Source organism: Pelodiscus sinensis, chromosome 12, assembly GCF_049634645.1.
Source record: "Pelodiscus sinensis isolate JC-2024 chromosome 12, ASM4963464v1, whole genome shotgun sequence".
NCBI classification, from domain to species: domain Eukaryota; kingdom Metazoa; phylum Chordata; order Testudines; family Trionychidae; genus Pelodiscus; species Pelodiscus sinensis.
This window is the reverse complement of record NC_134722.1, coordinates 24,894,713-24,909,257: the sequence shown is the minus strand read 5'-3', so window position 1 is coordinate 24,909,257 and position 14,545 is coordinate 24,894,713. Positions and strand designations below refer to the sequence as shown.

The 14,545-nt window shown below is 37.3% G+C and overlaps 1 protein-coding gene across 17 annotated transcripts in view; it reads left to right on the top strand.

Annotated features, from left to right (window-relative positions):
• The window catches only part of ZNF536 (zinc finger protein 536), a 463,664-nt gene extending 449,633 nt beyond the window's left edge, over positions 1-14,031 (top strand). For 16 of the 17 annotated variants that reach the window (XM_075940170.1, XM_075940162.1, XM_014572581.3 and 13 more), the window contains one exon: positions 11,224-14,031. In XM_075940170.1, coding sequence (XP_075796285.1) covers positions 11,224-11,459 — 236 coding nt within the window. In that variant the 3' untranslated portion in view covers positions 11,460-14,031. The remainder of the gene's footprint in view (positions 1-11,223) is intronic. The other variant, XM_075940171.1, reaches the window with a different exon arrangement.
• Positions 14,032-14,545: the final 514 nt, after the last annotated feature.

The following is a 14,545-nucleotide window of genomic DNA, read 5'->3' as shown; positions in this document are numbered from 1 at the left end:
CCATGCATTAAGCCCTTTAGATATCAGATGCTGGGACTGGACCACGAGATCACTCAGTAATTGCCTTCTTTTGCTCATTTCCTGATGCATCCTGATGCATCCTCTCAGAAGACAGGATACCGGACTAGATGGACCATGTGTCTGACCTAGTATGGCTATTCTTATGTTGTTATGATTTGCATTTGGCTGTTTTACATATGGAGTTGTTTTCCTTCTTTTGGTCTTTCTCATTATAAATTTAGGAAGACTTTATATTAGTATGTTCATTTCTAAGATGGTTACTGAGAGAAGTCACCTAAGGTATGCATTGAATTGTTGCTTTAAATTCCGTTTTTGTAACATTAGCTTATTTATTTTATTGGTACAATTAGAGGAATTCAACACTAACATTATCTCTTTCCTGGCTTCTTTAGTCTTATTTTATGCCTTTAACATTACTAAATAGTGAACTGAAATGCTTATTCAGAAAGGCCAAACTCTGTTTAAGATTCCAAACCATGAACAGACTGCATCTCCATTTGAATTTTGAGAGAGCCACATACATATCAGGGGCCATAAGCTGGTCTGTTGTGTAGATTTTAATGTTGCAAACAAAATATTTCAAAACAAAATATTGAATGTTTTTCTTCCTTTGCTTCTGTCCTATGCAATATCTTTACCTTTCAGAGCCTAAGTCTATATATTCTTGTGTACTTTAATAACTTTACTCAAGTAGATAGATTCATTAGGCCTTTTTTCTTTCTCTGGATCAAGTGAGGAGGTGAAACATTGGTGTTCTTTGTGGCCCTTCCTCAAATCTTGGGACCATATGAAACATTTCCCTGTGTAGGGCAGATCAGTGTCCGCAGTTGCTAAGCTGACATTAAAGCTGTTTTGCACTCTGTATGCACACAGATCTATACAACCAATCTTAGTCTCCAAATCTGGAAAGTATCTTTCTCAGGAGAATTCTTAAGCACATCAGTGAGACTTCAAGTATGTGGTTAAACACTGTCTGAATCATGGCCTTAGTGCCTCACATCATCGGTAGCCTCTCTGGCTATTCTCAAACGTGTTTGCAGGATGGATCCTAGATTAACACAGGAAATTCAGCTTGAACAGTGTGTGAGATGGCCATAATATCACCAAGTGTTGCAGGTAAAGCACAGAATTCTGAGCGCCAATCATGACAAGTGAAAACTTTTCCAGTCATTTCTAAAATGCATTTGTTTGTACTTCTTTGTCTACGCTTGTATTCTGTCAACTGTTTGAAATATGAGATTGTTCTTTAAATTTAAAAAGCATGCTTGGTTCAACATTAAGTTTAGGGATTTTAAATTTAATTCTTTTTTCGTAATTTAATACATGAAAAATCATTTCATGGAATATTGTTATTTACCCAAAAGACACTCTGAGTTTTTCCAGGGCCTCTGAGTGGTTAAATGTATATTCAGAAGTTTTGAAAAACTTTTATTACATGTATCAGTCTGATTGGAGCAGTTCTAATCTGTCTGGTATTTGGGGAGTTTTATAAATGCATAGTGTGAGACCAATAAAGTGGAATGGCTCAGTCAGAGCCATTATTGTCTATTGGACAAATACATGTATTCAGCTTTTTTTCCATCCATATTATTATGCACAAAATCAGAATGGCTGCTTTAGAGCCATTCTGGTCTATTGGGTAATGCATACCATATTTAGGATGTCTGCTGTGGATAGTAAAAATCTTTATGAATATTTGTGGGTAAAAAAAATGGAATGCACAATAGTAGTAGACAATTTTTAAATGAAAATCTTTCTCTCGTTTTAAATTTTTGTTTGCATACTATGCTGCTGTCACTTTGAAATGTTAGCAGGCATGTAGTTCTCCTGAGAGGCCAAACTGTGAAAGCCATGAAGATGCATTTCACAATTACTTCCAAGCTGATGGTCACGGGGATTGTCAGGCAGTCATTCAGAAAGGTTGTCCTGTTAGGCAGAAAGCATATGGCCACCATCTTGGAATGGTTCCTTCTGTTGGCAAATGCCCATGGCATCATTTAAATTATGATTCCACCAAAGATATGGATTTTCACGGGAAACAAAGATTTAAAAGCAGCTGCTCTTCATAGGAATGATTTTAAGTTAGTGGCAAGAAGTACCTATATTTGGGCTGGTCAAAAGCATGTCATAAAGCTCTTTTGTATCCTTAGTGTGGGTTTTTTTTTTTTTTTGGCATCTGATGAAATATGCTGCTGAAAAAAACCCTTCTATAAATGCCTCTACTAATGCTTACTATCTCCTGCTGGATATACTAGCTGTAACTACATGGGAATCAGTAGGTTCCTTTACTTGTAGATCACATTTCCAGCTGAAAATTCAACTGCAACAGCATGCAGAGCAAATTATGGTTCCATCCATTTCAACAGTTCTCTTTTGACCTCTGTCCATGGGTACTCCATCAATACAATAGCTGAGTGCCCCACACTCTTTAATGTCATTATCTTAACAGCACTTCAGTGCTGCTAGCCACCTTTTCACAAGTAGAGAAGCTAGGCACAGAGAGACTCAGGCTATGTCTAGATTACAGGCTTCTTTTGGAAGAGCTCTTTCACAAAAAGGCTTCTTCCTCGTGCAATGAGGATTACCAATGCTGGGGAAAAAAATCCTGTTCTTTCAATTTTCGTAATTGCAGTATGGATGTTCCTCACATTTTGTTGGAAAAACGGCTGTTTTTCCAACAAAACTCTGTAGTGTAGACATACCCTAAGTGGCTTGTCCAAGGTCACTCAGAAAATCTGTGGCAGAGCAGGGAAAGGCACTAGTCTTTGCTGTCTTAGTGTCCTAATAAGTGGACCATCCCTCTTCTCCTAGGCTATGTCTAGACTGCAGGCTTCTTTCGAAAGATCGCGTCTAGACTGCACGCGGATCTTTCGAAAGAAAAATCCGCTTTTTCGAAAGAGAGCACCCAGCGAGTCTGGATGCTCTCTTTCGAAGACGGCCTCTTTACATTGAAGAACGCCTTCCTTCGAAAGAGGAACTTTCGAAGGAAGGCGTTCTTCCTCGTGAAACGAGGTTTACCGCCATCGAAAGAAAAGCCGCGTTCTTTCGAAATAATTTCGAAAGAACGTGGCTTGAGTCTGGAGGCAGGGGAAGTTTTTTCGGGAAAAGGCTACTTTTCCCGAAAAACCCCCTGAGTCTGGACACGGCCCTAGAGGAAAATTAAAGTAGACTTCACAACTACAAAAAGAGCATGCCATGTCTTCCATTGTCTTGATTCAAGTAACTTAAAATGACTTAATAAGATGGTCATATGTAAGAGGCAATGAGACTTTTTCTTCAAATTTCACCAAAAAGAATGTACTTACAGTATGGAAGAAACTTGAAATTAACTTGCCATATATCACACGGTTATAATGTTACAATGTCTCAGAACTATTGGACACCTAAGAAGAAACACTCAAAGAATTCTGTTATATGAGCATCACCATTTTTGTATTTTTAGAGAACAAATGTCATATCCAGTAAACATTTTTCTAAAGATTTAATTATAGTTTATAGTACATTGCACAAGATTTATTTTCCATTCGTCATTGTACTGCTCTTCATTCTTTTCTCAATGTGTATAAGTAATATTGTGTGTATGCAGTTGTCACCCGCTCTCTCTGTATATATGTACACATATGCAATATAATGAAAAGTGGTATAGTGGGGACAATGGGCGGCTTGTGTATATGATGTATTATTGGCATTTTTCTTTCAAATACTGATTTCTGGTTGCTTTGGGGAAAAGCCATGATTTTGCTGCTAGTACTCTTTTAACAATCTGGAATAAATTCCTGGTCTTATCCATGTGACTAATCCAATGCCCGTTTTAACATTTTAATGCAAACCCCCTACATATGTGCTTTTAATACCACAATGTGGAAAATTTTCTAGAATTTGGATGGCAATAAAATATTTTGAGAGTGAAAAATTAATGCAGCTTCACCATATAAATGAGTACAGTAGGTGCTGTAGTGGTACTGTTTGATTTTTTAAACGAAATATCAATAAAGAGTGGGCTGGCAAACATTTGAATCCTGAAAAACCCAGTAACAAACTCTCAGTTCCAGTTGTAGACACGGTTGTCCCTATATGGTCCTAAAAGCCTACTTTGAAATCCTGTATTTTCAAATTCCATTCTGTTGATGCACCATGTTGGGTTGCATCAGTCATGCCAAGTTATGAAACCTAACACAAAGTGACTGATGCAGGTTGACATGACATGTCACAAAGCTGCATATCAGACTGTAAATTTGAAACAAAACAAAACAAACATTTTTTCTCAAAGCCTAAATTAACAAAGCAACATATCTGTTTAAAAGGCAGAAGAATTTAAAGGGTTGTGTTTTTTTCCTTTCTATTTTCTACGGAGGAAAATTATTTTTCAAGACCAGGACGTTCATGCTGTCCAAGCTCTGTATTTTCATGAGGGGAAAGCCTAAATGTCAAGATATTTAGATGCCTAACCCTCATTAAAAAAAATTCCAATGGGAGTTCTAGGCACCTAAATACCTGTGAGGGGCTTAGCCTTAGTGGCTTCCCCTCTTCTTAGCCTGGACCTGCAAGGTTCTGAGTGCCGTCTACTCCCATTGACCTCAGTGGGTGCTGAGCAAGTAGTTCATCTCCTCTCTGGTACTACAACTGCTTCTAGATACCATGACTCCTTTTAGACGCAATCCTTCTGTTTTTCTTTTGCTTCTCCATCACTATATAATCTCTGCTCTTGCTTTCAGTGCAGAGAATTGAAAGGTTTTCAGACACTGCAGTGCAAGAACTGTAGTATGCTACTCCACAGCCAGGTTGTTTGAGATGTAAGCAATATAATGTCCTCCCACTCCTCTTTCATATGTGACAAGGATGCTCCATAATTTGCTCTCCAAGCTGGCCTGCTTCTAACCTGATTCTCCCACACAATGCATTACACATTATCATCTGAACTATCAGGCAGGGTTCTTTTTCTTAAAGGGCTTTCAAATAATTTTATTGGAAGATATATAGACGGTAGAATACATATGACCTATAACTTGCAAAGAAAGAACCCACCAACCACCACTAGATAAAACATTATAAATTTATTGCCAACTTATCTAGGAAGGGTTATTTTAAGAACCTGCTGCCCACAACAAGTTTTGAGCTATAATTAATGGATGGGTTACCCAAGAGAAATGGGCATTTTCCTTTGTCCCATAGTTACAAGCAAATTGCAGATATTGTTATCTTTGCAAGTAAGAATAATCTCTGGGTTTTGTACTACTTCTGCTGTAAACAATGTTCCACTTGCTTTCCTTTGACCCTCACTCTGTATACATATTTATATATTATTCATACTGGATTAAAAATGAATGCGCTCTTTACCACAGTTGTACAGTATTGTGACAATACAAATTAACTTATTGTGTACTTACTTTTCATATGGCAGTGATGTGAAATTTTGATGGCCTCAAAAAGTAAGCAATAGAAAAAACACAATGTTGAACAGAATCCATTTAGGTACATTTTATATGGTCTTATTTATTAAATAGTGTTGAATTAATAAATTATGTTCTCCATAGACAGTTGCACAGTTTTGAACCTTTTGTGATACTGAGTAGAATGAGTTTGTTTTATTTTTTACAATTATTAAGGGCTATTTTACTCAATGCTTTTTGAATTCTTTGTTTAAAAATTACTTTGATAGATCAATATATGAATTGGTATTACCATTTGTAATGATCAGTAATTATGGTCATTCTAATACTTCTAAGAATTAATTAATGATATCATATTTTATAAGCAGAGCTACTAGTATTGTCTGTTATTAATGTTGTCTACTCTCCTTATTATAAGTCCCTATTTACAGTTGCTTATATCTCGCCACACCTTAAATCATTTGAGCTGAATTCCTCCATTCGGGCTGCCTGCTTCAGGTCAAATATTTTGGAATTTTTTAACCAAAACAGTTTGCCATATCTGCAAGCAAGGCTAAGGAAAATACATTGTTTTGCCCATGTTCAAAAAAAGGGTTTGTGTGTGATCTTTTTTGAAAACGCCTCTTGCTTTGGAGCAGGGATTTGAAATTTGGCAATGTATGGCAATTGTCAGGGATATGCCTTTTGCTATCCTATGTAAATCAGCCCTGATTTGATAGAGTTCTAAACTTTGGAGGGGGAGGAGGGAGGAATCACAATTTTGTACATGCTCAGTGGAGACTTAGATTTCAGCAGTTACATTCTGCAAAATATTCCATCTTCCCTGGGCATACTCCCACCCAGAATGGAACCAAAGTCAGATCTGTGGTGAGGTACAAGAGGAAGTAGTCTGGGATAAGGAGCCTGTGGGACACAAGGCACAGAAACCAGGACTGGAAGGTGATGAAGAGAACTGGGAGTTGAATGGGAAGGATAATGGGAGTATCTGGGCATGGAGGCTGGGACCGGGATCTGGGGGATTGTGACTAGTGAAGCAAGGAGATTGAGATTAGAGTTTGAAAGTGTGGACTGCATCAATTTGGGCAAGCATACTGTGGCCAGAAAATGAAATGGAGTGAGGGACTGAGCCATTGTGAAGTGACTAAAATTAGAAGAGAAGCCATGGGGGGGATAAGCACTAGTAATGCAAGGAGACTGGGATTGAGAACCAGTGGGAGAATAAGGAAAGGGAGATAGATTTGCCAAGGACTCAAATATGGGGAGAATTGAGCCTGGGACTAGGAGTAGGGGAAACTGTGGTAGGAGGGGGTAGTCAGGAGGGATGAGATTGGGATTTGCTGGCCAAGGAGACTGGGAGGAGAATCCTACTGTGCGGAGACTGCCTGGGTAAGGAAATAGAGCTCAGATGAGGAGCCAGAATTTAGGAACTAGAACCAGGGACAGGTTGGAAGGGTGGGGGTCATGAAAAAAGAAAATGGGCAGAAGAATCCCACTAAATCACACTCCATCATGAGGATCCCAGCCTTGTTTTTTGGAGAAGTTGGAGGGTATATAGTGAATAAGGCTGCAGATTTCAGGAGAAGAAAGGAGGGTCTCATGATTAAGGCAGTTGATTGATGCCTTGGAGGAACTAGATTCTCTCCCTTCCTGTGCCACAGAGCCTGTGTGTGAATCTAGGTAAGTTACTTAAACCAGTTTTCTCAACAAGTTGTTGCTAACTGGATGCCTGACTTGAGACATGTGGGCCTGTTTGCAAAAGTGCTGTGCACTTAGGCTACATCTAGATTGTATCCCTCTGCCGACAGAGGGATGCAAATCAAGCACTTCGGAAGTGCAAATGAACACAGGATTTAAATATCACAGGCTTCATTTACATGCTCATGTTCCGATGCTGTGCCGATCAGGCTCAGTGTCAAAAGTGAAAGTAAAGTGTAGCCGCGGCTCTGTCGCATTTCTGCCAACAGCGGGGGCTTTTACAAAAAATGAGGAGTACAGGATCTGTCGAAAAAGCCCTTGCTGTCAGCAGAAATGCAGCAGAGCCACGGCTACACTTTACTTTCACTTTCGACACTGAGCCTGATCAGTACAGTGTCGGAACGTGAGTATGCAAATGAAGCCCGGGATATTTAAATCCCAGGCTCATTTGCACTTCCGAAGTGCTTGATTTCCATCCCTCTGTCGGCAGAGGGATGCAGTCTAGACATAGCTTTACTGCCACAACTGAGGGCAAAGGAAGCTGTACTTTGCACAGGTAAATCACTATGTAATGCTAAGCACACCCAAAATACTTTTGATGTTAATCTCTTTGTGCCTCAATTCCCCATCTGTAAATGAGAATACAACAATCCTCTGTACTCATAGGGGTGTTAAGAGTCATTCATATATGTGATACTCAGATACTGTAGTGATGAGCACCATAGAAAAGCCCATGAGAAAATTAATAATTCAGTCTTCAGAGCAGGGTTTGAAAAGTGTGCCATGAATGAGGCCTAGGGCTGGACATTGAACAGCAAAGATAAAACGAAATATTGAATAGCTGCTTATTAAGTGAGCACCATTCCTTCTGTGCACTGAGTGAGGCAAAGCTCCTTTGGAAAAACAGTCTGTGATCATGTAGTTAAAGACTGTATTGTAATGCAGATACATAAGGGGCTGAATTAGGGTTGTAAAGGCAACATTAATGCTGGCATTTCCCAACTTTTTGACAGCTTGATTTTGCAACCCCAATAATGTTCATTTAACATAGAGGGTTTGGGTACATAATACACAAACTGAAGCTTGCAGAAATATCATTTGATACAGTCTCAGTTTGCAATGCTTTAAATTGGTTAAAATGTAATAAATAAATGTTAGGCAAAAGAAAGGTAATCTCTTAACAGGAGGTAAAGAAATGGGTAACACTGTTCTATACTCGTCAGATCCAAAGACCACTGCAAACATTAGAAAGACTCTCATTGACTTTAATGGGTTTTGGATGAGACCCCCATTTTGACAGTATTGGTCCATGCAATTTTAAGTGTTCTTATACGAAGCCTTCGTAGATACTAGACTGTTTATAGCAAATTAGTGATGATAGATAGATAGACTTCATTATACAGATGTTTTCATTTGTATTTATCGCTTCTATATATCCTAAAATATAAATTCACTACAACACAGTAATGGCTAATTTATTAACCTTAGGAAGTCTTTGGTTTACATGTATTTTGTGGCAAACATTTTGTTGATATATAAATTCCAGTGGTCCTTTTAATCAGATAGAATGACCTGATTTCTATGAAGGAATCTGACAACAGGCACATTGTGTAGTCTTATGGTGATATCTAGGAGCTGGTGTCAAGAGATGTGAATTTGATTCATGACTGCAAAGAACTTCTAATGTGACCTTAGGCAAGTCACTTAATCTCTCTATGAGATGACTCTGTGTGTGTAAATATAATATATTACTTACTATCAGCAAATGAAGAGTTCCAGGATTTTCAGTATAGGTTTTGCCTTCAGTTTAAAATACATGTGCAGTGATCCTCAGCATAAACCACCAGGTAAACAAACAAAGGAATTTTAAAAATCAAAACTAAAAACCCCCTTGACAGGATAAAAAAGACCTAACCCATACATTACTACTGCGGAGTCTTTCCACGGGGAGATGTTTCTTTGCCTTTGTGAACTAAAGGGATTATTGTGAAATGGAATGATTTTCTTCTGAGTTTTACAGTCTAGCTTAGAATTTCCAAAACAATGCAAATTGTATTTTTAGCAAATCTCCTTCATATCCATTCAGTTTTGCACCCATTTTCTGTACACAAAAGTTGCTTGTGGCAGAACATAACTGACGCTTTCAAATATTGTGACTGCATTTATAGATCTATAAGGGACTGATCCTGAATTGAATAGGTCTTGTAATCTCTTCCTTCAGCTCTATTTCTAGCCCTCTTGTTGAAATTCCTTTGTGAAATGCCTCACCCACTCCTCTTTCTATAACTATACCTATTCCAAATGTTATTCACTATGTTCCCTATTACTTTTTCAAGACAAAATTTACCCTCATAAACACTAATGGTTTCTGGGTTTCCTTTCTTTTCCCTGAGTACCTTGTCTGGAAGATTTCTCTTAACATGCCCTGTCTGAGGAGCAGAACCTCCAGTACTTCAATCCTGAGACTTAGGTAGAAACTAATTTATTGTGTCCTATGGATTCATTTAGGCAAATGTCAATATTTTGTATGATGCAGCTGTCCTATCACAACTGACGTCAGTTCATCCATGTTAGGCAGGCATCTTGTCTGTACTCCTGCTTGAGGAAACACACTCATGGGCTGTGTTCTGAGTATATTACTTCCCTCCTCTTGAGGCGCAGCTAGAATCTTATATGTGGAGTTAGTCTTCAGGTGATATATCCCACTTTTTCCATTAAAAATAATGGGATGTTTTAGGGCCCCAAAGCACTAGTCGGTATAATCCTAATTCACCTATCGACATCTCTTACAGGGAGCAGATTTTCCTGGCAACACACCCTCCAGAAAACCACCAGTCTAATCCTAGTGTTACTTCAGTCCTATATCTCTAATGGAAATAAAATCAGACCAAGCTACCATACCTATGTAAAACTAATCTGATAACACCTAAATGATGGTGGTTGTTGCCCACAGCTCACCTGCCCATGAAATTTCTAGAGCAAGGCACTCTGGACTCCTTCCCACTCCGGGTGGACTGCACTGTTTTCACAACTTTCTTACTTTATAAATACAGCCTCTGCTTCATATGTACTATGTAGTAGAGAAACAGGAGAAGAAAGAAGTGCTCTTCTAATGTGGATATTGGATATTGTTTTTCACTTGTCCTGGATTTATGTAGATGGTCTGGCACATTTATTTATTCATTTATTTGAGCAAATTAAAGCAAGCTAAGCGCATTTGACCTCAGATGGTCCTGGTTTAAGTTAATTTGAGAGACAAAGCTCATAAAGTTCCAGTAAAGCACATCAACAACTTCCCAGCATAGGTTGAAATGTGATTGCTGAAACATAACCTCCAATACCAGATACAGCACCAAGATGTAAAGTCACAATAATATGAAAAACAATGTAAAGTGCAGTGCAAGACTGACTAAAAAGTGCTGTATTTCATTCATGCCTTTATTTTTCAGTCACTGTTTCATACACAATTATATATCAAGCTCTGTGCAGGAACATTCCTTTTCTAATCTAAATTGGATATTTTGTTTGTTAATTAGCTATATATAGTCTTGAGCCTTCATCCAGCAAACACTCATGCAGATGCATAACTGTACTCACATCAGAAGTCCCACTGCAGTAAAGTTACACATTTGTAACTTCCATTATTGCTATTTGGTAAAAAAGACAAAACAACACAATAACTCCATCTGCATAAAATGAAACATACAATGCTATCCTCAAAACCCCATTCAAAGACAAAGTAGGTTTATTAGAGTGGGGTCTGCACGTTGTCATTTGTGCATTGGTCTAGATAATTAACAACTATAAAAGAACCTATTTTATGGTTAACTTTATTTGTAAGGGTTCAAATTGGATCACAGAGTGAATGCTTAACAGTTATGCTATGTAAGGGAGGGGGGATGGCTTAGTTTCCTTTAATGTCCGAGAAAAAGAGCTTTTAACAACACAATTTGTTTGAAAAGAACACAACAAGAGCACTATGAATTTTTTGTTGTTGCTCAATGCGTACAGCACTTCCTTGCAGCAGTGTTTCTGTGTTACACTTTGCAAAGAACTGGCTTGCAGTCAAAATGTAAATATGAAAAAAAACTAATCAGACTTTTTGTTTGTCATGCAGGTCACAGGCCTTTCCAGTGCAGATACTGCCCATACAGTGCCTCTCAGAAGGGAAATCTGAAGACCCATGTTCTTTGTGTCCATCGCATGCCTTTTGACAACAGCCAGTATCCAGATCGCAGGTTCAAGCGCTCCAGAGTTGACTCCGAGGCTTCTGGGAATTTAGAGGAACCTGCAGCTGTCAAACCTGGGAGCTCAGCAGAGCTAACGGAGGAGGGCAGCAAGGCCCAAGAGTAATGCAGCTGAACAAATCAATCTGTATATTGCAATATTATTTTACACAGTTCTTAGGTATGCATTTGGGTAAGAGTTTGATAACTGCATTTCAAGGAAAAGAATTGTGTACAAATTCCTAGTGGTGTACAGGATGTTTAAAACATTTAAATATATATATAAATATATACATATATATTACAAAAAAATCCCAGCCCTTGAAAATGGCTGCTAAACTGTTACCTGGCAACAAGTACTTCCAAACAATGTAGGTGGGATAATAAAGTGATTTTAAAATGTTAGGAGGTCATTAGTTATTTAAAAAGCAGAGCGATTTCCAACTTCAAAGTGGTCTTTGTCCAAAAATAATGCTCTTAACAGAAAAATGATACCGTCTAAATGATTTAGTGTTGCCTTGAAGATTGTGGGGCTGTGTTTTCATTGTTGAAAACACCTTTATAATATGACACCAGCTGCTGTCATTTGCCTAGCATAGTAATGAGATGTGTTGGTAGACTGCCATGGTGCCAGTCTGACTGGAGCTGTCATTGCAGAGAAAATCAATTCAAGTGGTGTTGCAATGCACTATAGGAGAAATCTTAGACGGCCCATAAGTTAGGGTCAGTACTGACCTATATTGGAAAGGATTGTGATATTATATTTTCAGTTTATTTTTTAATTTACAGCCAAATGAATCAATGGTTAGAATCTGAAGACCAATGTGTGTTTGCAGATTGGTTGTGTAATTCCATTCATTTTTTTAGATCAACTTGCAGTATTGAGGGAAATTCTTTTATTTTTTCTTGTTGTTGATGAAGTAGGTTGCTATAAAAGTAGAAGTACAATATATGAAAAATATTGTTTAGTGAAACTAGTCAGCCTTATCTGTAGAATGTGCTGGTGAGAAACAAAATATTGTAAACTAGCTGGTTGGTTTCCTTTTTTTCTTTTTCTTTCTCTTCCTCTCTCTCTCACTTTTTTTTTTTAACTTGAATGAAGGATTCCCCAGTCATGGTTAGTTTTCATTTGTTAGGTTTTATAAGTGTTACAGACATAGTGCAGGAGTTTCTTCTCGATCAAGCACTTATAAAGTAGCTTGACCTAAAATATGAATCTAAACATCCTGCTCTTTGTCTCTAATAAAGAAAAGTGTTTTTGCTAATATTTCTTTGTTTTTGTAAAACAAATGTGTTCTATATTTTTGCAGATATTAGCTTTTCTACTGATTGGGTCCTCCAAATTTATTAAGTTCTTTGCCATATAGGAAGCTTTTGAGAGACTACAATGAAACACATAATAAAGAATAAAAGTAAGAATAATAGGTAATGGTTTTTTCTTAAATCTGCTTGAATGGCATAAAATTTTAGCCTTTTAATGTACTTCCTTTGATAGAAGCAAAATTGGTGCTGTTTATCTGTTTATTATGATAGTAGAGAAGTATTAACTTCTTCTAAAACAAAATCATCCAGACTTAAAAAAAAGTCAATATTTCTTTGCAGGCTGGGAGCACAGAGTAAAACCCCAGGGCCTTAAAACTTCAGCTCTGCCTAAAGCAGTTTACAAAAAATACTAAACTGCAATCAATGTAAATAAAATTCTTAGAGCTACCCTGAGACTGGAAAAAAAAATCTCAGGCTAATAAGGAATACGGTTTGCATATGCTGTCGGAAAGGATGTCATCCAACTGAAGTTTCAGTTTAAATGAGGTCACTGTGTAACTTGGACCCATCTGGCACAGAGCAAGCTGCTTTTCTTGTTTTTCTAGAATAGTTCTCACTGCCTTACTTAAATCGAGTTGATAAACTTAATGCAACTGTTTCTATGATCCTAGATAAAGGATTGAAATGTTATTGAAAACTTTCTGACTGTAGTAAGCTTTAGGATTTTAACTGCACTACTGTGTTTGGTGACTGTGTCAGTCGCTTGCTTTTGTGTGTTTGCGCCGCCTTCAATATCTTAGCAAAAAAAAACCCCATCAAAACAAAACAAACAAAAAAAAACAAAAAAAAGCCCACATTCCATTTCTTGCACTTTTTGAGCTCTTTCAGTATTCTTTTGTGTCTTCTGAGCATTTTCAGATACGACAGGCAATAATTCTGTTTGTGACACTGGAAACATCTCCCGTTCTTTGTGATGTGTGTGTTGATTCCATTTGGTCCGGTGCTACTGTCCCTATTTTCCCCTCTGACATAGACCTTTTTTCCAGAACATTTGTAACTTGTAATACAAACAAGTGACAGCAGCAGTGATGCATTGTCAGTTTCTGAATATCATCATGCTTCTCATATCTAAACATGTCAAGTTTTTTCTCTGTAACTTCTGTAGTCTGTGATACTGGTCATAATACTGTCTACATTCCTACACAAAGAAAAATTTCTATCTTGGAGGAAATCTGAGAATAATAGAGTAGAGGATTTTGTTGCTATGCTTGTAACGATTAGAAAACTTTGTATTTAAAGTTTATTCTTGGTCATTATTTATTATTATAATACATCAGTTGACAGAACTTTATTCTGGTATAGAAGTATTAAAAGTTGTTTTTTTCAGCAATGACTGTTTTCTTTCTGCTGTTAGAATAAAAATTGTCTTTGAAGCAGTACAGTTTTATCCAGTGTTTTACGCAATAAAACCTCTACCTCTGAAAAAAAGTTTTCCTACTTGCATATGTTTATTAGGAACACTTAAAACATTTCTGCAGCTTTGTCAGATATTGAATAATAATGTCAGTAAATTCACTGTTGTTAGGCAGTTACTGGAGTGTACTATGCTGGGTGTGTGTGCTCAGTCCACTTATTAAACAGAACAAATCTATAAACAGTATATAGATATAGATATATTATATATTGTGACTAATTGAAAGACTGTGGAAATCTGTTTTAGCATGTAGTAATAATTGTTTTATATAATACTAATTATGTACTACAGAAAAAAAGCCTTGGGGTCTATCAAGCGTTGATTTTAAAGTGTTTAAATTGTGTATCATATGCTGTAATGTATATAGTCATGTTTTATGTTAAAAACACATTTGTTTGTATAGATCATATCCTTGGCTTTAGAAAATTGTGAGGTTTATTGTAATGGTGCATGTAAAGAAAATTGCCTACATTTTA